The following is a 23,929-nucleotide window of genomic DNA, read 5'->3' on the forward strand; positions in this document are numbered from 1 at the left end:
AGGCCGATTTAAAATCTACGAGAAGATAGTATATGTCGATATTGAATTCATTGGTTTTTTTCCAGTATTTGCCTTAGCACAAAGATCTGGTCTGTTGTTGATCGACCAGGCCTAAAACCACTTTGATATTCGCCAAGAAGCTCCTCTGAATATGCACTCAGGCATATAAAATACTCGAAAATATTTTGCATGCTGTATTAAGGAGGGTTATTCCCCTATAGTTTTTACATTCCAATTGATCACCCTTTTTGTGTAGCGGGCAAACGATCCCAATACACCACTCTTCTGGGATTTGTTCCTCATTCCAGGCTCTCAGTATGATTTTATATATATGATTAGTCAGAGTAGCATCTCCACATTTAATAAGTTCCGCGGGTATACCATCACTTCCTGGAGATTTATTATTTTTTAGGTGTTTTATTGCATCCCGTACTTCCTGAATTGATGGGAGGCTCCAATGGTGTATTGTTGTTTGCTCCTGGTGGGGTTGATTTGGATCTTCTACTTCGATAGTAAGTAGTTCTTTATAGTGTTCCACCCACCTTTTCAATACTTCTTTTGTATTGAGTATATGCCCCTCCTTATCCTTACATAGTCCGATCCTTGGTTTAAATTCTTTTCTTGCTTTATTTAGATTTTTATAGAATTTTCTTGATTTTCCTTTTTTAATGCCTCAAATTCTTCCAATATTTCATTTTCGTAAGTTCGCTTTTTTCTCCGATGCATGTATTTCTCTTCTGAGATCTTTATATGTTTGTTCTTTTTCTCGGACTCTTCTTTGCTGCATCAGTTTATATGCATTGTTCTTTTTTCTTGTAATGTCCTCGCACTCAGCATCGAACCACTCATTGCGTGGTGGTGGTGTTTGCGGCCCTAGAATGTTATTTGCTGCGTCTTTAATGTAATTTTTACACATTTCCAATTGTTTACTAATTGTTAGATTCTCTTTAGTTATGTATTTAGTTTCGATATAGTTTTGAAACCTTTCTATGGTTTGCTGGTTTTTGAGGAGTTCAATATTAAGGCGCCTTGTTTTGGTATTTCTCTCCTTCGCATCTGAGATTCTAGCCCGAATTCTTGTGCCAACTAGAAAATGATCTGAATCTATATTGGCGCCTCGATAGGTGCGGACATCCATAAGGTTGGTGAAGTGTCTCCAACTATGATCACATGATCAATTTGGTTGTTCGTTAATCCATCAGGCGAGGTCCAAGTCCCCATATGTATTTTTTTGTGTAGAAAACATGTGCTTCCTACGATCATGTTCTTTGAGGCTGCGAAGGTGACTGCTCGGTGTCCATTCGAATTAGTATTATTATGGAGACTATATTTACCAATGTGCGGTAGATATATTTCTTCCCTTCCGATTTTTGCGTTCAGATCACCGATTACTATTTTAATCAATCAAATACACTGCTCAAAATGATCAAATTTTACTAAGAGTCGTATCAGTATTTTTAGGAACCAGCTGTACATCAGTCTAGGACTATTTTGTGCCAACAAAGGTCGATGTAACGTATGAGCTAATGCTGAAAGATCATTGTGTAAGTGATTGGATCAAGGAAGGTCATAAATTTCACCTAAATGCATTTACCATTCCTTAAAAATAAACAATAAACGACAAACAAGACGATCAAAGGTGTGTAGTATGAATCGCATAAAAGAAATAATTAATACCGATCTTCAAAAAGTGTCTTAGATGGGGATAGAAGCTGAAAGATAATTAAAATCCAAGTTTTTTCAAAAGTTCGGCTCAAAAATCATTATCCTGTTCGTTCTTACTGCATCGTCATCCTGTTGAACCATACTCCAGTGATTTTCTGAATATTGCCGTGATTGTAAATAAGTGTAGGATTAATATTGTGAAGATCGTCAAAAATGGGATGTAGTGAGTGAAAGATCCAAAATGATTATCAATTTCGATTCAAAAGGTGGGCAAAACTTGGGCATTTTTTAATACATCACCCTCTTGTTGGATCATATTCCGGTGATTATCTGAGTGTTGCCGTGATTGTAAATTATTCCACGATTAATTTCGTTAAGGTCGTCAAAAATGGGGTGTTTTGCCAACAAAAGCCGATGTTACGCATGACCTAGTATTGAATGATCGTCGTGTAAGTAATATAGTGAAGGTAGGCCATTTATTTCACCTAAATACATTAAAAATTGAATACCAAAATAAAAACCAACAAAATTATATTAAAATTTATTGAAAAACAAATACAAAACAGAGAAATAAACCAATAATTCATATTTTATCAAATATATTTTAACAATAACAATGGAATTAAAATACTACGCCGCCCTTTTATCAAAAACTATATCGTACACTTGATCAAAAGTACCGACAAAATGTACTTCTAAACCTTCGGTTATAAAAGCCGGTAAATCGTTAAAGTCTTTTTTGTTCTCTTCTGGAAGAATGATGCACTTAACACCCGATCTCTTAGCCTGAAAAAGAAAATATTTCATTTTTCTCTTTGTACAATATAAAAATAAAATTTCGCGAGAATTAATACATATTGTAGTACGGCAACACTGTAGCGCCACGGAATATAGACGTTTCCTTTGTTGGTTTTATCGTGAGTGACGAGTACGGAAATCCTATAAATACCACAAAGCACTGTTGCCAGAGCATCGCCCCAACAGAACCAACTTATAATTGGAATCACTAAAAAGGCAAAATTGTGACAACTTCCAAGAATTTAAAACTCACGAATTTTTTTAAAATTCTAGTAAAATAAATACCTATACAGTGGAACTTGGTTATAACGTCATTGGACGGTCTAGTAAAAAAAATGACGCAACATCAGAGTGACGGTATAAAAGATGTAGAAAAAAATGAAATTTTAACAAGGCAAAATTGTAGGGTAGCAGCACCATTTTTGGCCATCTTAAGGAATTTCTTGGCCTTAATAAATCATTAAAAATCAAAAATTAGAGCTGCGGACTTGTAATTGAGCAAACGTATGACGTTAACTTTGTTTGATTTAATAGCCACTTACGTTTGAAGTTAAATTATAAGGACATTTTGTTAGGTATTTTTAATTCAGAAAGCATATAAAAACTAACTTTGTACCATTTGTGACCACTTTGCTCCTAATGTGGTTTATTCAGAAAGCATTTGTGGCCATTTGTTTAATTCTACATAGATAAGGATGATAGTTTCTAGTATTTTTAGTTACCTAACACATTTTTTTACTAAAGGTAGAAAAATTATATTTAATTACTAGAAATGTTAATAAAATTACATGAAAAGGATAGTAGTTTTAATAAAAAAAATTGTTATTACAACAGTTTTAATCAACACGAATTACTAAAATTTATAATATTTATTGATCTCTTCAACAAAAAAGTAACCCCTTGAATTTTTTTTTTAAAGGTGGTTGAATTTCTTCCATTACCTCATCCTTTTCATACCAAATTTCATCCTTTTTTTGTGACCACTTCCAATCATTCCCATAGTTTTCCATTGTGCTGATTAAAACCTTGCCATTTTTTTCGTCAGTAATTATTCCTGGCAAAAACTTACTTTCGTACTGTACAATTACGTATGTAGATACTTTGTCCGCAGTACATATGTCAAGAGGGTTCTCTTCAACTACATTCTGTATATTTTTGGCCTCCTCACAGACAGGTTCCTCCCCTGATTCTTGTGTGAGATTGGTCTTTTCTAACCTGTTTCCAATTACTTGTTTTACATCTTCAGGGGCCTTTACATTACTCACGGAAACTGTTTTGTTTATTAGTTCGGTTTTTTTTTTAGTCTCTTTAGATTTTATCTTAATTCCATTTTTCCTAGAAGTTTTTTTTAGATTCTCTTCTTTACAGGCTCTTTTCGCCTCTTTGTCTTGCTTCTTTTTTTCTTTTTTTTCCATTTCAAGTTCTTTTTCTTTTTCTTTAGCCACCGCAAGTTCCAACCATGTATTACATGTTAGCACAGAAGGTAAGATTTCACGCTTTCTGGTTTTCTTGGAAATGTTTTCGTCACTGGGATAAATTAGAATTTTACTTAATAGGTCTACAGGCCTTCTTTTCGGAGTATAGACAATGGTAGTACCAACAGATGAAGTTATTAAGTCAACATTTGAAGGTATAGGCGAGTCCGTCAATTTATTAATAACACTGCTATTTTCCAATAGATCCATCGATTCATTGTCCATAACCACATCAGAATTTTTTGCTAACTCTTTATCTATTAACATTTCTGTAGCATTGTCTATGAAAGTGCTTTCTTTAAAGGAAGGATTATTATACTCTGGAAAGTCAAATTCTACAATATTAGAGACTGTTGGAGTTGATGTTAGTACATTATTATCTTCCACTTCAATTACAATGGAATTGTCTACCATATAATGGTTAGGAATTTCCTCAGCCGACAATTTGCTGACACTCTCAATAGGGTCATGTAATAAATCTTCTTCGTTTTTAAACTGTACCCATATATTGTACAATGATTCATCAAAAGCATCGTATTTGGACTGTTTGAATTGTTTTAAAACGTCGGGATGAATTTTAGACTCCAAATATTTTAAATGTGTCAGACAAGTTTTCGTTTTGCTAGAGACTACTATGGGTTCTTTCTTTAATGTGATTTTAGAATAATCTACGTTATTAGCAGAAAACGTAAAAAGTCCACATGTTTTAAACCCATTTTGTAGAGATTTAGTAAAATCAGTTTCATCCATAATTTTTTTAAGGAGTTGTGGAATGTCATGTTTTTTGACATCTCTGCCGTTGTGAAATCTGTACATTTTTACTTCAGTTTTCCACTTACTTTTTAACGGAAAAAAGAAACTGACATCCAACGGCTGAAGGATGTGTGTCGTATTTGGATGTAAACACACAACTATAATTTTATTCTCAATGCACAATCGACTTAAAGGCAAACTTAAATGCGAGGAATGTCCGTCCAAAAAAACTATAATCGGCAACGCAATATTACTTTCGTGAATAAAAGGAATAAACACATTTGAAAAGTATTCGTAAAAACACTTTGATGTCATCCATCCTTTGGGTGATTTTCCAACTCCCCAGTCTCTTGGAATATTTTTGCAGATCTTCTCAGGAAGCCGATCATATTTAAAAAGTGTAAGGGGTGGTGCCATTTTCCCTAAAGCATTTGCTGTTATTAAAGTGGTTATATTTTCTTTGTCCGAGGAGGATGAAGTATTGTAAACTGGAAGACCTTTCTCCGCTAAAATTAAACCGCCTTTTGGACATAAATAGAAAGACGTCTCATCCAGATTCCAGATTCTTGCCGGATCATCCAAAACATGCTTATCATCTCCAAGTAAATCCAAAGTTTCTTTGAACCAGTTTCGGATTTTTTCTTCAGTAATTAATGATCTGACTCTATTTATGTATTCAGACTGCTTTAATGAGAGTTCTGGAAATCTACGCATAAATAGATGAAACCACTTCCTCCCAGGAGTATTTGCTTTAAAAGGGGTTTTTAGTTGACTGTCTTCTACCAATTTTTTTATTGAAAAATAAAGGCCTTCTCGACAAATAGGAAAACCCATTTTAGCTGTAGTTTTGATCCAGTGTACCAGCCGATCTTCTATGATCTTCCCTAAAACTGGACTTCTTCCGACTTTGCCTGATGTTTCTGGAGCTCTTCCACTTAACTTATTGCGTATTGTGGAACGGGGTACTTCATACAAATTACATGCTGTACTTACTTTCATTCCACCTCGAGTAGCTTCCAATGCATTCTTTACTTGCTGAGGTTCGTATTGAAAAAATGTTCGTTTTGGTCGTTGTCGTACATTATTATTTTTTTTCTTGATTTCAATTTTCTTTTTACTCCGTGCCATTATCTGTAATAATAACAAACATTTATAAATAAATTATTAGTTATATTTTTATGTACATGATGTTTTACCGGTAACGGTATGGTTTCTTATTTGTTTTAAATAAATGTCAATGTATAGTAAATGCATACTCCAGGGTTCTCCATAAAAAAATTATATTTTTGTTTTACAACCCCATTTTGGGATACCTTGATTATTACAAAATATTCTTAAATCATTTTGTTAACGAACGGTCCGTTGCGAGTAAAACACCCTGTAGAGTATAACTGGCTACTATGGGAACACGCGTGTTTTTAAAGTAGTCAGTAAATTATGTCATATGACCAAAATTGGATTTAACTGTTCCATTAGTAGCCACTATTAAACAGTTGCTGTGGCCACAAATAGGTCAGAAGTGTTCTAATAGTAGCCAGCAAATGGCCATTAATGGTGTGAATACAAAAATAAGTGTTCCATTTGTGGCCACCCAATTTAATAATGTATCGAGATAAAATAAGGAGTTTAAAAACAGATGAAATCGTAAAGAAATCATACCCAAAACTTAAAATCATACGTTGATCACAAAATTTTAATATTTGGCTTAAATACAGCTTAAATAAACTTACCTGTTTTCTTACGTATATCGTTAACAGAAGGTCTAATACACAGTGTCACCTACTTCAAGAATAAGTAGAAACTAACCTGTAAATCAGAATAAGTCGCAAATTGTAGAGCCATCGTGTTAGAACGAATATAGTCGAAATTCTTCCGATTTCCGTAAAGGCGGTAAACTCGGACCTTATTATATTAGATTATTGGTTTAGGTGGCCACTAACGGTGAAGTGGCCAAAAATGGTGCTGCTACCCTATTACAGCGTTATTTATTATTACAGCTACATTTAGGATAAAAAAAAATTAAGAAATAAAACATATCACGTACAAAGCCGGAAACACACTGCACTTTATTCTTCATAAAATACCTACTGTAAAATTTTATGACGTTATGGACGAGACTTACTTTATTTTTAGCCGATAAAACCGAGTTTTTAATAATGTTATCGAATAGTTTTTGGCCTGGCCTATTAAATTTTTTTTTGGATTATGATTATGAAATAAAAACAACACAAAATATGGTTCGATTAATTAAAAGCATTGAAAACCACTTACAGCTATTGTTTTTTCCTTTATTCCACCGACGGGCAAAACTTTTCCCATCAGAGATATTTCGCCCGTCATCGCAACGTCTTGCCTAATTGGCTGTGCTTTAGCTAGCGACAATAACGCCGTAACTATCGTACATCCTGCACTGGGGCCGTCCTTCGGCGTAGCTCCTTCGGGAACGTGTAAATGGAGATGGCTATAACAAATAGAAAAACACATAACAGTCCAAATTTAACAAAAGGACTTCATTGTAGTTAATTTAAATAAAGAAAAGGACTTAACTGTCAACACTGACGTTATTTGTCAACTGTCGTAAGTCATTCAACGTGTCAACTGCCATAAGTCATGTGTCAAGATATTAATCTTTTACTTACTTTTTTTGCAAAAATTGATTGCCGGGATCGTTCCTTAATAGAAAATTGCGTGCCACTGTCATCGCAATCTTGGCAGATTCTTTCATAACGTCCCCTAAATGTCCAGTCAATTCTAATGTACCGTCTGTATCTTTTTCGGTAGACTGTTTTCTCGTTGTTGTTTCTATATACAAAGTGGAGCCTCCTGAAACATTAGAACATTGGTTAAAAGTTATTGCTGCTTGTCCAGCAATCATATACAAGTCTAAGAATGACTTTTACGTAAACGGCTGAGGAAATGCTTCTTGAAAATATCTACGTACCCATTGCTGTCCAGGCTAAACCCATTACGACACCAGGAGGGGTTACTGGGTACATTCTATCCTGGGTAAATACTGGTTTTCCAACGAATTCTTGAAGATTCGATTGGTCGACTTTCACAAAAGCCGATTCTTCTTTTACAACTTTATACGCTACTTTCCTCACGACCTAAAATTGATCAATAACAACGAAAAATGGAAAAAAAATCACATAGTGTCACATCAGTCGAATAAATTGGATATCTTGACATAATAACCTAAACAAAATTTACCTTTTCAATATGTTTCTGCAAATTTCTGACGCCGCTTTCTCGACAATAACTTTTGATGAGCGAATTAAGCGCGCCATCTTCGACTTTGATGGTCTCATCTTTAAGTCCGCTATCTCTCATCGCTTGAGGCAGTAAATATTGTTTGGCTATGGCTAGTTTTTCCTCTGCTACGTATCCAGACATATCGATCATTTCCATTCTGTCTCTAAGCGGTTCGGGAATCGTTTCCACTATATTAGCCGTACAAATAAATAATACTTTCGACAGATCGACCGGTACGTCCAAGTAATGGTCTAGGAAATTCGCGTTTTGTTCCGGATCGAGCAGTTCTAAGAGTGCTGAACTTGGATCGCCCGAGTAACCCCTAAAGTAAAGAATAAACGATTAAATCATCATTTCTTGTCATTTAAGCTGTAAAAAGGCACAATTAATATGAATCCTTGAAAACGGAAGAGAGGACAATCAAAAGGGCTTAAATTATAATTCAAAGCGATACAAATGTGCAAAGTATGATACAAATCGCTTAAAATGCACAGTTTATAATTAGCATCGCCCCAACAGAACCAACTTATAATTGGAATCACTAAAAAGGCAAAATTATACCTTACATTTCGCAGAAATGCGCAATTTAGACTTTCACATCATCTAAAAGAAGAAACTTACAAACGAAGTTCAAAAAAAAAAATAAATTCAAATTTGTACAAACGTTTATATTAAAATTTAAATCATTTACCAACATGCAAATTATAATTTATCATTGAGAAGATGCAACTTATACTTGAAATTACAAAACGGATAAATAAAACGCGGAAATTATTCTTTAAATCACTCAAATGCGGAATTTACAATTTAAATCACTCAAAAATGCGAAATTTATCATTTCAATCACTAAAACACTCAAATTATAAGTTAAATTCAAACTGTATAACTTATATAGGCGATAAAAGCGTAATTTAAAACTTAAATCGCTGAAAACACGAAAATGTCAATTTACACCGTTTAAAAATGCGAACATTTTCATTCATATCATTCATTCAAAAACGTGCAAAAAATCGATAAAACCGTATAAATTACAATTCAAATCGCTCAAAAATGTGAAAAAAACGATGAAAATACGCAAATTTTAATTAATATCGCTTAAAAATACGAATCTTACAATTCATTTTATCAAAAGTGTACTAAAACCGTGTGTATTATAATTAGAATCGTTCAAAAATGTAAAATTTATAATTTAATCCACTAAAAAACTCAAATTATAATTTAAATCGCTCAAAAATTCAACTTTATACTTTATAAAGAGGGTAAAAGTGTAAACTAAAATTTAAATCGCCAAAAACATGCAAATTTTAATTTCCACCATTTACAAATACAAATTATCATTCCTATATCATCAAAAAAGTACAAAATCGCCAAAAATGTGCGTATTATAATTTAAATCGCTCAAAAATGCGAAATGTACAATTTCGCTTAAAAAAATCAAATTATAATTTAAATCGCTGAAAACTGCAAACTTTATAGTTTATATAAGGGATAAAAGCGTAAATTAAAATTTATATCGCTAAAAACATACAAATTTTAATTTACACAGTTTACAAATACAAATCTTATCAATCACATTATAAAAAATGTGCCAAAGGCGCCAAAAACGTCATCAGCTAAAAAACATCAGCTAAAAAACTCAAATTATAATTTAAATCGCTCAAAAATGCAAACTTTATAATTTATAAAGGTGGTAAAAGCGTAAACTAAAATTTAAATCGCCAAAAAGATGCAAATTTTAATTTCAAAATTTAGAATTTAATGTGCTAAAATAATTAAATCATAATTTAAATCGCTCAAAAATGCAAACTTTTTAATTTATATAGGGCATAAAAGCGTAAATTTAAATCGCTGAAAACATTGAAATTTTCATATTTATACCGTTTAAAAATACGATTCTTATAGTTCATATCACCAAAAAACTACAAAGAATCGCTAAGAACGTGCGTGTTTTAATTTAAATTACCCAAAAATTCGAAATTGACAATTTAATCCGCTAAAAACCCTAAATTATAATTTAAATCGCTCAATAAATGCAAACTTTATAATTTAGATAGGAGATAAAAGCTTAATTTAAAACTTAAATCGCTGAAAACACGCAAATTTTAATTTACACCATTTACAAATAAGAATCTTATCGTTCATATCATCAAAAATGTGCAAAAATCGCTAAGAACGCGTATATTATAATTTAAATCCCTGAAAAATGCAAACTTTATAAGTTATAGGGAATAAAAGGGTAAATTAAAATTTAAATCACTTAAAATATGCAAATTTGAATTTACACGGTTAAAAATACGAATCTTATCATTTACATCAATAAAAATGTGCTAATAATCGATAAAAACGTGCGAAAAATGCGAAATTTGCAATTTATTCTGCTAAAAAACTAAAATTATAATTTAAATCATTAAAAATGCAAACTTCATAATTTAAATCGTTGAAAACATACTAATTTTAAAATATACCGTTTAACAATACGAATATTATAATTTAATATATCAAAAATGTGCAAAAAATCGCTAAAATCTTACGTATTACAATTTAAATCGCTCAACAATGCCACATTTACAATTTAATGTGATAAAACAATCAAATCATAATTTAAATCGCTCAAACTGCAAACTTTATAATTTATATAGGGCATAAAAGCACAAATTAAAGTTTAAATTGCTAAAAACATGTAAATTTTCATATGTATACCATTAAATCCGCAAAAAACTCAAAATATAATTTAAATCGCTCAATAAATGCAAACTTTATTATTTATATAGGGGATAAAAGTGTAACTTAACGTTTAAACCGCTGAAATCACTAGAAATTATGATATATACTGTTTAAAAATATGAATCTTTAATATGTATCATAAAAAATCGCTAAAAACGTGCTCATTATAATTTTAATCGCTCAAAAATGCGAAATTTATATCATGTATTGTTAATAAAGCAAAAATGGCAAAATTTAAATGGCAAAAAGAGTTAGATCACAACTTACTTTCCTATTTTGTCCACTTCATCGATAAGTACTAAAGGATTTTCGGTCCGGGTCTTTTTAAGGCACTGTATTACTTTTCCCGGCATCGCACCCACGTATGTTCTTCTGTGGCCTTTAATTTCCGCCACATCAGTCATACCGCCTACAGAAAATCTAAAATACTCTCTATTTAAAGCTCTGGCGATGGAACGAGCTAAAAAATAAATAATATAAAAGATAATAAGGAGCCTGGAGTTTTAGAAAGTATTTCTAGCAGTGATTTACCTATACTAGTCTTTCCAACACCAGGAGGTCCGTGGAAACACAATATTTTTCCTTGCGTGCTACCTTTTAGTTGACTAACTGCTATAAATTCTAAAATACGCCTTTTAATATCTTCCATTCCATAATGGTCTTGATCTAAAATCTCGGAAGCTCTTTTGAGATTCAAGTTTTCTTCGCTGTGTACTCCCCAAGGCAGTGATGTCAACCAATCTAAGTAGTTTCGTGTTACACTAAAATATAACACATCTACATTAAATAAAATGTCTTTTACTGTGTCTTATTTCAAAATTGTGGCAGAGATCCATCAAATATAGAAAATACTTACTTAAACTCAGAGCTATGGCTTTCTAAAAAGTTCAATTTTGTTAATTCTTCATCTATAACTGCTGAAACGGCTTGTGGTAGCACTTTATCTTTAATTCGCTCCCGAAATTTCTCACCAATAGCATCTTTATCATCTTTTTCTAATCCTAACTCCTTTTTTATCACCTAATGAAGTAAAAAAATGTGTTTATTTCCAAATTAATACTTTGAGAACTAAACAAGTGTACTGATGAGTAGAAAAAGGAAATAAAGATGAAAATAATGAAATGAAATAGAAATAAGCTGATCTTGTATGAGCTAAATGAAATAATGCCAAATTAAAATAAAATCAGAAGCCTCAGAAGAATGAAAAAGAAGTTATAGTTAGATACGAATAGCAGATACCAAATCATGTCATACATTACCTTGAGCTGCTCTTGTAAAATGTACTTTCTGTGATGTTTTTTAACTTTTTCTTCAACTTCTCTTCCAATTTTTTGCTGCAATTTTGACAATTCATATTCTTTCTTCAGTAAGGACAGTGACAACATCAGTCGCTTAGGAATCTGCAATTAGAATTGTTTTAATAAAAGTATAAAATGTATAATTAAATGTAATTCCATAATGTATTAAATATTAGATGAATATTAAAAAAGAATAGTATGTGATTTTGAGAGTATCTTTAAATAAATTCCAAATAAAATACTTACATCCATTTCTTCCAACACTTCCTGCAGTTCTTTGCTTTCTGCAGCAGTTAAAGCAGCCCCCAGATCACTTAAATATACTGGATTATCTACAACTCTTTGGCCTTGATGCATCATTTGCTGCAAGCTATCTCTATACAAAGGATTTAAACTTATAATATCTCTAATAGTTTTGATAACTTCCTGAGTGAGGGCTTTCACTTCTTCTGTTTGGCGGAATTTGTTGTGCACTACATTTTCTACTTCTGCCATCAATAAGCCTTCAATTATAGGTTTAGCACTGGGACTGGCAGCTTTTTGGTCTTTATTTTCAACTGTTTTGGTAGATTCTATTGGGGTTTTTACTACTCTATTATTGCGCAATTTTCTTCTGGGTTTTTCGGTTTCAGTATCCTCTAAAACAGATATATTACTTACTTAAACTATTGCTATAACAGTACAGTAAATGCGTATTAAAGCAGAGTTATATAGAAATTTTTTGACAAATCTTAACAAAACTTGCTAAATTATAAAAACACTTACCTTTTTGCTCTTCATTTTCAAAAATCTGGCCAGTTATCTTAATTCGCCTGTGTGCCATCACAACCAGTCTTAAACGATCTCCTAAATCCTGCATTTCGTGAATTTGAGCAAAAACTCCTACGTCGTAAACATCACTGATATTACTGACTACCTCTGAATCATTGTCTTCTCGTTTTTTAAGGAAAATACCACAATACGGTTGGTTTAACTTAACTTTTCGTCTTAAAAGTTTAATAAGTTGTGGATTTGTTAGTTCAATTAACTTGATAAACCTTGGGAATACTAAAACAAAACCAAAAGGAAAATGTGCATTAAACTTTCACTTTTTGTTTCTAGTATATATGTTACCTATATTTTTACTAATAGCAATAACAGGAACATGCGGCCAAACTTCTGGAACTGATACAGTGGCTGGAAGTTGGGGATTGAAGTTTTCTTCTGCAGCTGGGACTCCATCCTCGGGCCCATCAGGCGTTTTTGTTGCAAAGTGTCTAAAAGCTACTGTTTCTCTAGGAATTAACAATTTTTGTTCGAATAAACTAGATTTCACGGTCCCTTTCCGAAATCCTATTCCTAATCTACCTGAGGAATTATTGTAAGAGGTTATAGGACTATTTTGTGAAAGTTTGTAACTATATCTACGTACAGTACATCCTCTTATATTAAGTATTTGGGCAATTCTTGTCAATTTGACAAAATTCATTGCTCTACCTTAAATTCTCAACTGAAAAATTATCTTATGAAATTACATGCAATTATTTTAAAATTTGAACTACTTCTAGAAATTGACATGTCAAAGATTGAACTTTCAAACCAGTACTGCCAACTGCCAACAATATCGTATTAAAATAGAAATGAAAAAGACCTTCAATTTTTAAATATTTTAATGATGTTGAACAAATATTTGCTAATTAAACAACAATAAATATAAAAACAAAGAAGAAAATAGTGCAAATCACATAAAAATTTATCTTCAATGGACAGTTAAGTTTCTTGTGTAAATTACTCTGCTTATATAATTTTAATATATGACCTAAAGATAACCCTAATATCGAAGGTTTATAAACTAGATTTATTTGGTTAATATTCATTTTAACTATCAATGTTTTAATTTATATAATTTAACGTAAACTTTGTCCTCCAATTCTGTAAAATTGGTTGAATAACTTGCAGGCACAAAATTAAATGACATTTCTGTCATGTATTGTAAACATAACTTAGGTTTTTTAAAAATTAGGAATAGATAATAAAATCAGTATAAATGTACAATAATCAGTTTGATTGAACAGTTTTATAATTAGAGTAGTGATAATGATAATGTCGTCAGCTGTAAACCAGGAGGTGTATAAAAAGTTTAAAAATGCTAGAAAATTATTAAGTACTGATAGTACTGATTCCACTGTTCAGGTAAGTATTGAATATACAGTTGATATTGTTTCGGAACCTTTATTCTCATCATCCTACATTGCTATAGGCAAAAACCACCTATTGTATACTAGTGCCACCGATTTTTAGTCCCGTTCATAGAATGTTCTATTTAGGTCGATGTTAGAGAAGATGAAGAACAACTTATTAAACTGCAGGAGATTATTGACATTCTGGTTGCGGCTGGGTACTTTAGGGCCAGAATCAAAGGTCTTTCTGCATTCGATAAAGTTGTCGGTGGGATGGTATGGTGTATAGAATCCTGCAATGTTGAATTAGATGTTGATCTGCTGTTTAGAGAAAACTTAAGCATTGGTCAAAAAATGTAAGTAGACATCTTTCATCTATTGATAAACCTTGCACCATAATATATTTGATTGAACGCAGCACTCAGGTTATTCTCTGTATCATTGCATTTATTTCTTGATCTCAAATTTTCCATGTTATCTAGTTCGAAATCATCCCCAATCCTCAATGTATCATTTGCACAAACAGTTGTAAGCATATTAATGTCAAATATTTACTAATTTTAATAAATTTTGTTGTTTTAGAGCTTTAACAGAAAAGATTGTTGCTGTTTTACCAAAAATTAAATGTCCCCGAAACATAGAACCACATCAAATCCAAGGATTGGACTTTATTCATATATTTCCTGTAATACAGGTAACCAAGATTAAAATTAAGACTGTAGTTTGAATTTTGTTAAACTACAGCATGGATCGCCTAAAAACCTTATTGATTTCATCATTTTAGTGGTTAGTGAAGAGATCTTTGGAATGCCGTGAAGAAGTTGCTGCATTTGTAAGAGCTTGTGCAATCGAGCAGTTCAATAAAAAGTTTCACAGTCAAGATGAGAATCAGGAAAATGTGAATTTACTTAAAAATATGAAGTTACTGTCTGAAGTTTATAGACCTCGGCGATATTATAAGAAGAAAAATTCGGCCCCAACTTCAACTTTATCCCAAATACAGTCTACTCTGTTGGAATATGGACATAGCGATGGTGGAGTTGGAGACTATTCAATGTTTACTGCTAAAGATAAAGAAGGAACTGATGATCAGGTAGATACCAGATACTTTTTAATACTGGTCAAACTCTTTATACTTGTTTATCTGTTTTTGTCAGGAATTTGTAGACTTGGATGATGAACACAAGGAACAGCTTATGAAACATTATACATCTCTGCAGTTTGAATTAACATCGGTAAGTGTGACATAAGTAATTATAAAAATATGTTTAACTATGTGCTTGATTTTCCTAAATGTGAAACAATTGGAATAGACCAGGGTGGATCTGTTCAGAGGTGGATGTGAGAGGTGGCATTCTGATTTTTGCAGAAAAGGATGTATCATACCGTCAGTAATAATAAGTAACTTACCGTTCCTCTCAAATAGGTCGGGAACATTGATAAAAAAATTAAAATATTTAAAAATTAATAAAAATATTGATATTTTTCTACTTCCCTCCGTTCTTCAGTAGGTCAGCTGACCGAACACCAGAGGACTAAACACTTTTCCAAAAACCTTTCACAGTGACGAAAGTCAATAAAATCTTCTTCTTCTTTCCACATCTTCTTCTCGAAAGGCGTGGCTTATGTAGGAGGAGCTTCTTAAGTCTTTTTGAGTGTGGCTCCAGGAACAAATTCTTGAGGGGGACAATGGATTTCTTGCCTACTTTATAGTTTTAAATATATTTTAATAGAAATGTCAAATTTGGATTATTCAATTCCCAGTTTGTGATTGTTTTTTTTTTTTTCAAATTTGGAAATATCAATTAACTACAAAGTAGGGGAGAGCAGGGGCACATATGGACAGATTTCAAAAAAAATTTATACTGTAAAATGAGATTCATTGTAAAGTATCGGCTTCTTCAATGTAAGATTTACATATTTTTAACATAATACATTGAAATATCCCATATTATACCCATAAATATTAACGGGAAACCTATAAAAAGGAGCTGGATTTTGATGTCCCATTTTTTTTTCAGGAGCATTTTCTCATATCATTTGCAGAAATATGATTCTCATCCTTCTGATCTGGAAATACAAAATCTTGTCGCGGCGTCATGTTAAAAAATTTACTAAAAATTCTGACTCTTCTAATTCCTTTTCGATCTGACCAACAAAGAATTTGAGTGTTTTTTTTTTTTCGTAGCAAATTTAATGAGAACAAAATCTCCTTTCTGGATATTCGTAAGATCCAATCCAAAATCTTTACCATCTTCAGTCTCAACTTCCATAAGATGATCATCTCATTCTTCGCAATAATTATAAATTTCGCTTTCTTTGGGATTTGGATTTTTTCTTTTCTATATTGCTTGCCTTTCTTTCCTGAGCCTGTTTCTCTTTTTCCTCCTTTTCTCTTATTTCATTTTCTAATCTATTTTTTTCTGATGTAGCAGTCAGAATGGTTGAAATTTTTTTCCTTCTTCCTTTCTTAGAACTTATTTTCACGGCCTTTGGGTATGGACGAATTTGTTCCGGAGTAAGTTTTACATCGGAAATAATTACACTTTTGGAATTTTGTTTTTCGGTAGTTAAAACAGGTTATTGTTGACTTGTGGTTGAACGACTTCCGTAACTTCAGTTCCTAAGAAATCTTCTGAGAAAAAAATATTTTTATTAAAGGCAGAGCAGCCAGTGTTTAAAAATCCAGAAATAATGTTTTTCCTATTAAATGCTTCTTCAAAAGCTAGAGCTGTTAGATGTGCAATGTCATAAATTGTTATAACTTTTCCCGTTGTCATTGGCAATGAATATTCCAACAAACATCACTTGCTCACCTCTCCCTGCTCCAACTACTTGTCCCACTTGCTTACAGCCCTTATTTGCAATCACTTTTGGCATTTGCAGAGCAGCGTTCACTCCGCTTTCATCTACGTTGACGATTCCATTACTAGTAAATTTGTACGTTTTGTAAACAGTCTCTTCTTCTTCTTTAAGTGCCATCTCCGCGACGAAGATTGGCAATCATCATGGCTATTCTGACCTTCGAGGCAGCTGTTCTGAACAATTGCCTTGAGCTGCAACCAAACCACTTTCTCAGGTTCTTCAACCAGGAAACGCGTCTTCTTCCTACGCTTCTCCTACCCTCTACTTTTCCTTGGATTATGAGTCTCAAGATGTTGTATCCCAGTCTCTAGGTTATCAAAAAACCTGTCTATGTTAACTTTATTAAAACTGATGTTTCTGGCTAGACTCGTAGCCTTCGGTTTTCGCAAAGATAAATTATGATGACGCTTCATGAAACCTTTCATCCACTCAATTCCATCAAAATGATTTTCCGACCATGACTTTGGCACATTTTTTTTTTCAAGCTTCAGAGCATACTCATTATGCAAATGTTCGAATTTGTAAGTAGGTTAATCCATACTGTAACTTGAATATTGAAGAATATAATTTACTAGACTGTCCTCTTCTTCATTTAAAAAAATCTGCTGTGTTTTATATTTTGATGAAAACTTTATTTCGGATATTTCTATATCATTTATATTTTTTTGATTCAGTTTTTTTAATCTTTTATGTAACATGGACTTCTTCAATCCATATCTCTTTGCTACGTTTCTGATTGATCCGTTACCATTTTTTATATCGCAAATGGCCTGAACTACTACGTTTTCAGGAATATTACTTCTTTTTCTGATGTAGGTTCTCATCATTATTTCGAACTGTAAGGTAAAAAAAAGATATTTTAGGTTGTTTTTTTTTTTTGAAAAATTTGTGGGGTACAAGTGGACACTGTCCACTTGTTCCCCGGTCTGGTGTCCATATCTACCCCGTATGCATAGTTTTTCAAAAGTACCGGATATCTGTTTTTAGGTTATGACTAGAAAAAAACTGTAGAAACTTATCTGGTATCAAATATGACAATATTCAAAATACGATGCACTTTACAAGGAAATACAGAATGTCGCTAAATAATATTACAATCTCTAAAAAACTGTTTATTTACTTTTACGCGGCAAAAGTAACACAACCTCGTGACACAAACAAATGGCAAATGACATCGAATTTATCTCTTGGCATAGAACTATATCACCAGTGCTACCTAGGAGACTGAGTTAGAACCACTCGAAAATAAATCCAGACGGAAAAAAATCAACTGTCCACTAATGCCTCTTTCCACATGTGCCTCCCCTTCCCCTACTAAGTTAACTTGGGCTGTGACAAGTGACTCTCTCAAACTGTGATGTCACTAAAGCACTTCCATATGTATCGCAGATACAATTTCCCACTCTGACAGTGATACAATCAGTGAGCTATACTGCTCATATTCTTAGATTACTTGATTGTTTCAGGGCGCAGGCGTCCAGTCTAGAGACCAGTTGTTGATTGCTTCTCTAGAAGAGAAAAAACAATTGTTTAACGAAAAATGCAAAGAATTTAAGATAAACAAAGCATCTTTAGACAGTGACATCAAAAACAAAGCCAAAGTTCTTCAAGAACTAGAAAGTAAACAAAAAGAAGCTGAAATTGCTTTAAAAGAACTCTCTCAAGAAGAATTGGAGAGTTCCAAGTAAGTAAATAGCCATTAAGAAGTGTAGTGGAAGATAAAGAAGCTTGATACATACAGCAAATTGATGATTTTTTGCTATAAGTAATTGTTTATTTTAGAGTGAAAGAAATAGAAGAGCTCATTATGCTGAACGACGATTTGAAAGTACAAGAGACTCAATTCAAGGAGCAGTGCAAGAAAGAACTGGCAAATTTGAACAATCAAATACAGTAAGTCACTTTTTCACATTCCAAACACACTTTTGTCTTTTTTTTTGTTTTTAGAAACGTCAAAAATGCCAAAGTAAACATTCCAGTAGAAAACCCTTCAGTGGTAATATCTGAATTGAACGAATTGTCAGAAAAAAATGCTTCGACGAGAATGAAATTAGCTAAAGTGAACAGAGATGTCGCTATATTGCATCGACAAATCGATGATATTCCAAAGAGAGCCGAATTGGCACAGTATCAAAAGAGATTTGTGGAATTGTACAATCAAGGTAGGTTTTTTTTATATAAGATAACTCTTAAGTGTATGTTTTTTTATGTAAAATTAGAAAATTATAAAATAACTGTAGTAAAATTTATAACAAGAATTCAGTGTTGATTCAGATCATTATACTTTTCCCATCTCGTGTACGATAAAGGTTTCATGGTAAGTTTTAATTTATCTTTGACCAATTCCCAGCGTTTGCTGTCACCGAAGAATTAGCGGCGCCTACCAACAGCAGATACCAATAGCTCTGACAACCGCAAGGTGTGAAAAATGCCCTAGGATTTATATTTAATATTCGAGTTTTGACTCCACTATTTATGCCTACCATATTTCAATCTATAGAATATACCAGGAGCCAGATATCGTAAAACACATTAAGATAGGACGTCTGAGGTGGGTAGACCATGTAATGCGGGTGGAGCAAACCGACCCAGCTACAAAACCGCTCCTTGATAGACCTATTGGTCAAAGAAGAAGAGGAAGACATCCAAGATAGGGACGACTGGAAAAAAATTCTTGGGGAGGCTAGGACCCACACAGGGTTGTAAAGCCAAAATGATGATGATGATGATATTTCAATCCAAGTAGACTATGCTTGACGACCAACAGCATGAAAACAAAATCTTTAAAAAGTTGCGGTGTACGGAGGGAGGCTTCTTCTTCTTCATGTGCCTTGTCCGTTCCGAACGTTGGCAATCAACATGGCTATTCTGACTTTGTTTACGGCAGATCTGAATAGTTCAGCAGATGACAATCCGAACCATTGCCGCAAGTTTTGGAGCCACGATTGTCTTCTCCTCCCTGGACCCCTTCTGCTGTCTATTTTCCCTTGAACGATCAGTTGTAGTACTCTATATTTATTATGTCTCATAACGTGACCCAAGTATTCCAACTTTCTTTTCTTTATACTTATTCCTACCTCTCTCTCTTTACCTATCCGGCGTAGTACCTCTTCGTTGGTCACGTGCTCAGTCCAGGATATACGTAATATACGTCGGTAAGCCCACATTTCGAAGGCCTCTACTTTTTTCATCAATGTTGCTGTCATTGTCCACGCCTCCATTCCATATAACAAAACCGGGAATACATAACATTTCAGAAGTCGAATTTTGAGAGGTAGGGTGAGGCTTTTAGAGGTGAAAATTTGCTTCATGCTAGTGAACGATGCTCTTGCCTTTTCTACTCTTATACGTATTTCCTTCTCTTGATCCCAGTTTGAGTTAACTGTTGTTCCCAAGTAGATGTACGAATCCACGTGTTCAATTCTTTCATTGTCTAATATCAGTTGCTGTGGTGGTTATTGGGTTTTGCTTACTAACATCCATTTGGTTTTTGTGATATTTAGTCTGAGTCCGACTTGTGCACTTGTTTTTTGTATCTTACTCATTAGGCAACTCAGTTCCTCCATGCTACTTGCTAGAATCACAGTGTCATCAGCATACCTTATGTTATTAATTATTTCTCCATTTATCTTTATGCCTTCTGTGCTTTCCTCCAGCGCTGTCTTAAATACTTCTTCTGAGTATATATTAAAGACAATAGGAGACAAGATACAGCCCTGTCGTACCCCTTTCTTGATCTCAATTTTATTGGTCAATGTAGATCCTACTTTCACTTTAGCTGTTTGGCCCCAATAGAGACTCGCTATTGTTCGAATGTCTCTGTAGTCGACTCCGATCTTATGGAGAACTTCAATTATCTTTTCGTGCTTTACGTTATCGAATGCCTTTGCGTAGTATATAAAGCATATGTACACGTCTTTGTTCATATCTCTGCAGCGCTGGATGAGTACCTGTAGACTAAAAAGTGCTTCTCTTGTCCCAAGAGAATTCCGAAACCCAAACTGCGAATCTCCAATGTTATCCTCGCATTTTTTGCTTATTCTGTTGTAAATAACCTTTGTGTATGCCTTCGAAATGTGGTTAATTAGACTTATCATCCGATGTTGATCACAAGACTTTGCTTTTGGTTTTTTCGGTATGGCAACAAAAGTTGACTCTAGCCAGTCTTCAGGAAACTCCCCGCTGTTATAAATATTGTTAAAGAGTCTGACGAGTGAGTCTAGAAATTGACTGTTTGTTTCGCACAGCATTTTCAATACTTCCCCGTATACGTTATCGTTGCCTGGTCTTTTGTTATTTTTAAGACCCTTTATAGCATTCTCCACTTCTGATTTTAGAATAGAAGGGCCAGTATCATCATTGCTCAGTGTATACCCACTAGGACGGTCATCATTAAACAGTTGTTCCACATAAGTTTCCCAGATTCTAACTATTTTTCTTTCTTTCAGTCTTTCTTTTTTCTCTTATCAGGTAGTAAAAACTTAGTGCTTGAAGTCCTAATCTCTTCTTTAATTTCACTCCACTTTTCCAGCGGTTCATTGTTATTTTTAAGGATTTTTGATATTTCGGTATTTAAATTCTCCTGCATCTGTTGTTTAATATTATTGTTGGAAAGCTCCCTAATATCTAGCGTTTCGGGCCTGTTCTTTACATTTGGCTTTTTTAACTTTACTTCAAACTTACATACCACCGGATTGTGGTCTGATGCTACGTCCGCACCCGGGTAAGTTTTTACGGCTTTGATGGAGTTTCTAAACCTGATTGGTGCAGCGATATAATCTATGGAGGTAGGCTGTTGTTTGACAAATGGAGAATACCCTATTTTGTTTTGGGCGGCGACGTGCAGCGGAAATTCTTCGCTAGCGATAGGAATGCAATTTTAGGGGAATACCCTTTTGTAGGCCAGCGGTGACGTGCATTGCAGAGGGGATTTCTCGCAAGCGATAGCGGCGCAAGCACTTTTTTCGGCACGTTTATGGCTTAGGTTTAAGTAATACATGAATCTGCATGGCGCGAGGCCGTGGGCTGTGGCCCACTTCGCCCACGCCCTACACCCCCTCTGTTGGCGTGTCAAAGTTGACGTAACATGCGAATAAAACGACAATAGGTACAAATGAGGCATCGAGTTAGAATCTATGGAGAAGCTATGAGCATATTAACGCATGTACTAAAAACGGCGTAGGTAGGCGTGGCTAACTGTGATATCAATATGGCGGTGGGATCATGGCCGGACTCAATAATATTAAAACTACTATAAAAATATGACTAGTTATTCAGAAGATTTAATCATAATCTAAAAAAGTGCAATATATTTTTTAATAAACTATGATTTATTTATCCCGCGGTAAACACTAAAAACACGATATATTATACATAAAGATAAATTAATACAGTCAAATACTATTAATTTATTCTCTGAAGTACGGACCATTACTTTGTTTACATATTTGTATACTAACCTGTAGAACGTTATTCCTGAAGATTTTTTATTAACATTGCTTCTGCCACTGCAACTACGTTGAGAACAAGAAACCATTATTATGCACTATCAAAATATATTATTACAATTTCTATAAAAGTATTATAAAACTAAAAATATTCGAAAAACAAAAACGTAAATAAACATATACGATCTGTCAAAAGTGGCAAAACAATATGGCCGAAGTGAGGTCGTTTTTAGTCACGTGATGCCCTCCTCACAGATTCTAACTCGATGAAATGAGGCAAGTTTGCCATTTCAGTGTTAAAATTTAGCTAATTACAAAGCAACTGCAATGAATTATTAAATTTATTGTCGTGTACATTTTGGACGAATAAAAAAATTAGAGCAAGAAATCAAAATAATCAACCAGTAATAAATTTTGTCCAATTATGTATCGTCTGCAAATGCTATTGTCTATTAATTACGGTTCGGTTACTATATAGATTTACTTTGTTTCAGTGGCCGTCAAACATAAAGAAACCAAGCAGTACTACACTCTATACAACACACTGTTGGACACCAGAGTGTACATGGAAAAGGAACTGTCGTTACTCAACTCCATTTCCGACAGTTATCCCGAAGCCATGAAATCATCCAAAGGCAAAGACGAATTCTTGGAGCAGTTCCAAAACATCGTCGAAAACGTCTGCCAATCTAAGCTGAAAGCGGAACAAAAATTGAACAGGGAGAAACAGACGCGCGATCAACTCAGTACTGCCCTGCACGTGTTGGTCGAACACCAACGAAGGTACGCTACAGCTATAAAACAGTTGGGTTTGGAGTATAGGAAACATGAAATGCTTATTAAATCAAAGGAATAGTTTTTGTATTGATCCTTTTGGAATATGAGTTTCGAATATGGCAGTAGGAATTGCTTTTACCGCTTGAGTGGGGATAATGTATGTAACCGAGGTTTACTGTATCCTTTTTCTTATTATTTAGCCAGAATTTAAAAAATGTACAAGGAAGAATGTAAAATACTCAATAAAGCTATATTTATATACTCATTTTTCGTTTTTTTATTAAATATTCTTTACCTCAGTTATCTGGAAATACTACGACGGACATACTAAAGAGTCTAGAGAGTTTCAAACTTTGACAGTTGTTAGTAACGGCCATATTGTTGCAGGTACATCTGTCTCATTGGCTGTCATGTTCAGTCTGTTTAAAAACACTCGAGATTGGTAAAATTGTTTTATCAAAATGGGTGTTTATCGCCTTGTCCTCCTTTTGCAGTTTGATAGAGTGTACATAATTAACCAACACAATCAGAAGAGTGAGGAGAAGCTGTAGACTTACAAAAAGAGACAGAATTGAAAACGCAGAGATTAAGCGGATAATGGGAGTGCAATCAGACATAATCGACTATATAGAGGAGAAGAGACTATCCTGGTACGGCCACGTCAGAAGAGCGGGCAGAGGACGCTGGATAAACAAAATCACAGAATGGAGCCCGAT

The 23,929-nt window shown here is 33.6% G+C and overlaps 2 protein-coding genes across 2 annotated transcripts; one reads left to right on the plus strand and one right to left on the minus strand.

The window, feature by feature from the left end:
- Nucleotides 1–2,193: 2,193 nt before the first annotated feature.
- Nucleotides 2,194–13,551, minus strand: Lon (lon protease homolog, mitochondrial). Its single transcript, XM_072545311.1, has 12 exons — nt 13,079–13,551; nt 12,731–13,012; nt 12,212–12,603; nt 11,927–12,067; nt 11,524–11,687; nt 11,199–11,428; nt 10,935–11,127; nt 7,902–8,265; nt 7,633–7,798; nt 7,331–7,514; nt 6,963–7,152; nt 2,194–2,451 (listed from the first exon to the last, which is right to left on the minus strand). Exons 1-12 carry the CDS (start codon nt 13,431–13,433, stop codon nt 2,296–2,298), a joined length of 2,817 nt encoding a protein of 938 aa, XP_072401412.1. The 5' UTR covers nt 13,434–13,551; the 3' UTR covers nt 2,194–2,295.
- Nucleotides 13,552–13,844: 293 nt separating this feature from the next.
- On the plus strand, nt 13,845–23,483 carry fidipidine (coiled-coil domain-containing protein 93). Its single transcript, XM_072545312.1, has 9 exons — nt 13,845–14,137; nt 14,272–14,480; nt 14,707–14,818; nt 14,909–15,217; nt 15,282–15,359; nt 18,456–18,673; nt 18,772–18,882; nt 18,937–19,151; nt 22,931–23,483. The coding sequence occupies exons 1-9, from the start codon at nt 14,042–14,044 to the stop codon at nt 23,290–23,292; spliced, it is 1,710 nt and encodes a 569-aa protein (XP_072401413.1). The 5' UTR covers nt 13,845–14,041; the 3' UTR covers nt 23,293–23,483.
- The last annotated feature ends 446 nt before the right edge of the window (nt 23,484–23,929 follow it).

Source organism: Diabrotica undecimpunctata, chromosome 9 (genome assembly GCF_040954645.1).
Source record: "Diabrotica undecimpunctata isolate CICGRU chromosome 9, icDiaUnde3, whole genome shotgun sequence".
In the NCBI taxonomy this organism is placed as follows: Eukaryota; Metazoa; Arthropoda; class Insecta; order Coleoptera; family Chrysomelidae; genus Diabrotica; species Diabrotica undecimpunctata.

Coding starts and splice junctions, on each gene's coding strand:
- Lon (XM_072545311.1), bottom strand. CDS start 13,433: ATGAATTTTGTCAAATTGACAAGAATTGCCCAAATACTTAATATAAGA. Junction 13,013..13,078: donor TGCTATTAGTAAAAATATAG/GTAACATATATA, acceptor GTTTTGTTTTAG/TATTCCCAAGGTTTATCAAG. Junction 11,688..11,926: donor TTTTACAAGAGCAGCTCAAG/GTAATGTATGAC, acceptor TTACTTCATTAG/GTGATAAAAAAGGAGTTAGG.
- fidipidine (XM_072545312.1), top strand. CDS start 14,042: ATGATAATGTCGTCAGCTGTAAACCAGGAGGTGTATAAAAAGTTTAAA. Junction 14,819..14,908: donor ATATATTTCCTGTAATACAG/GTAACCAAGATT, acceptor TCATCATTTTAG/TGGTTAGTGAAGAGATCTTT. Junction 18,674..18,771: donor GAAGAATTGGAGAGTTCCAA/GTAAGTAAATAG, acceptor TGTTTATTTTAG/AGTGAAAGAAATAGAAGAGC.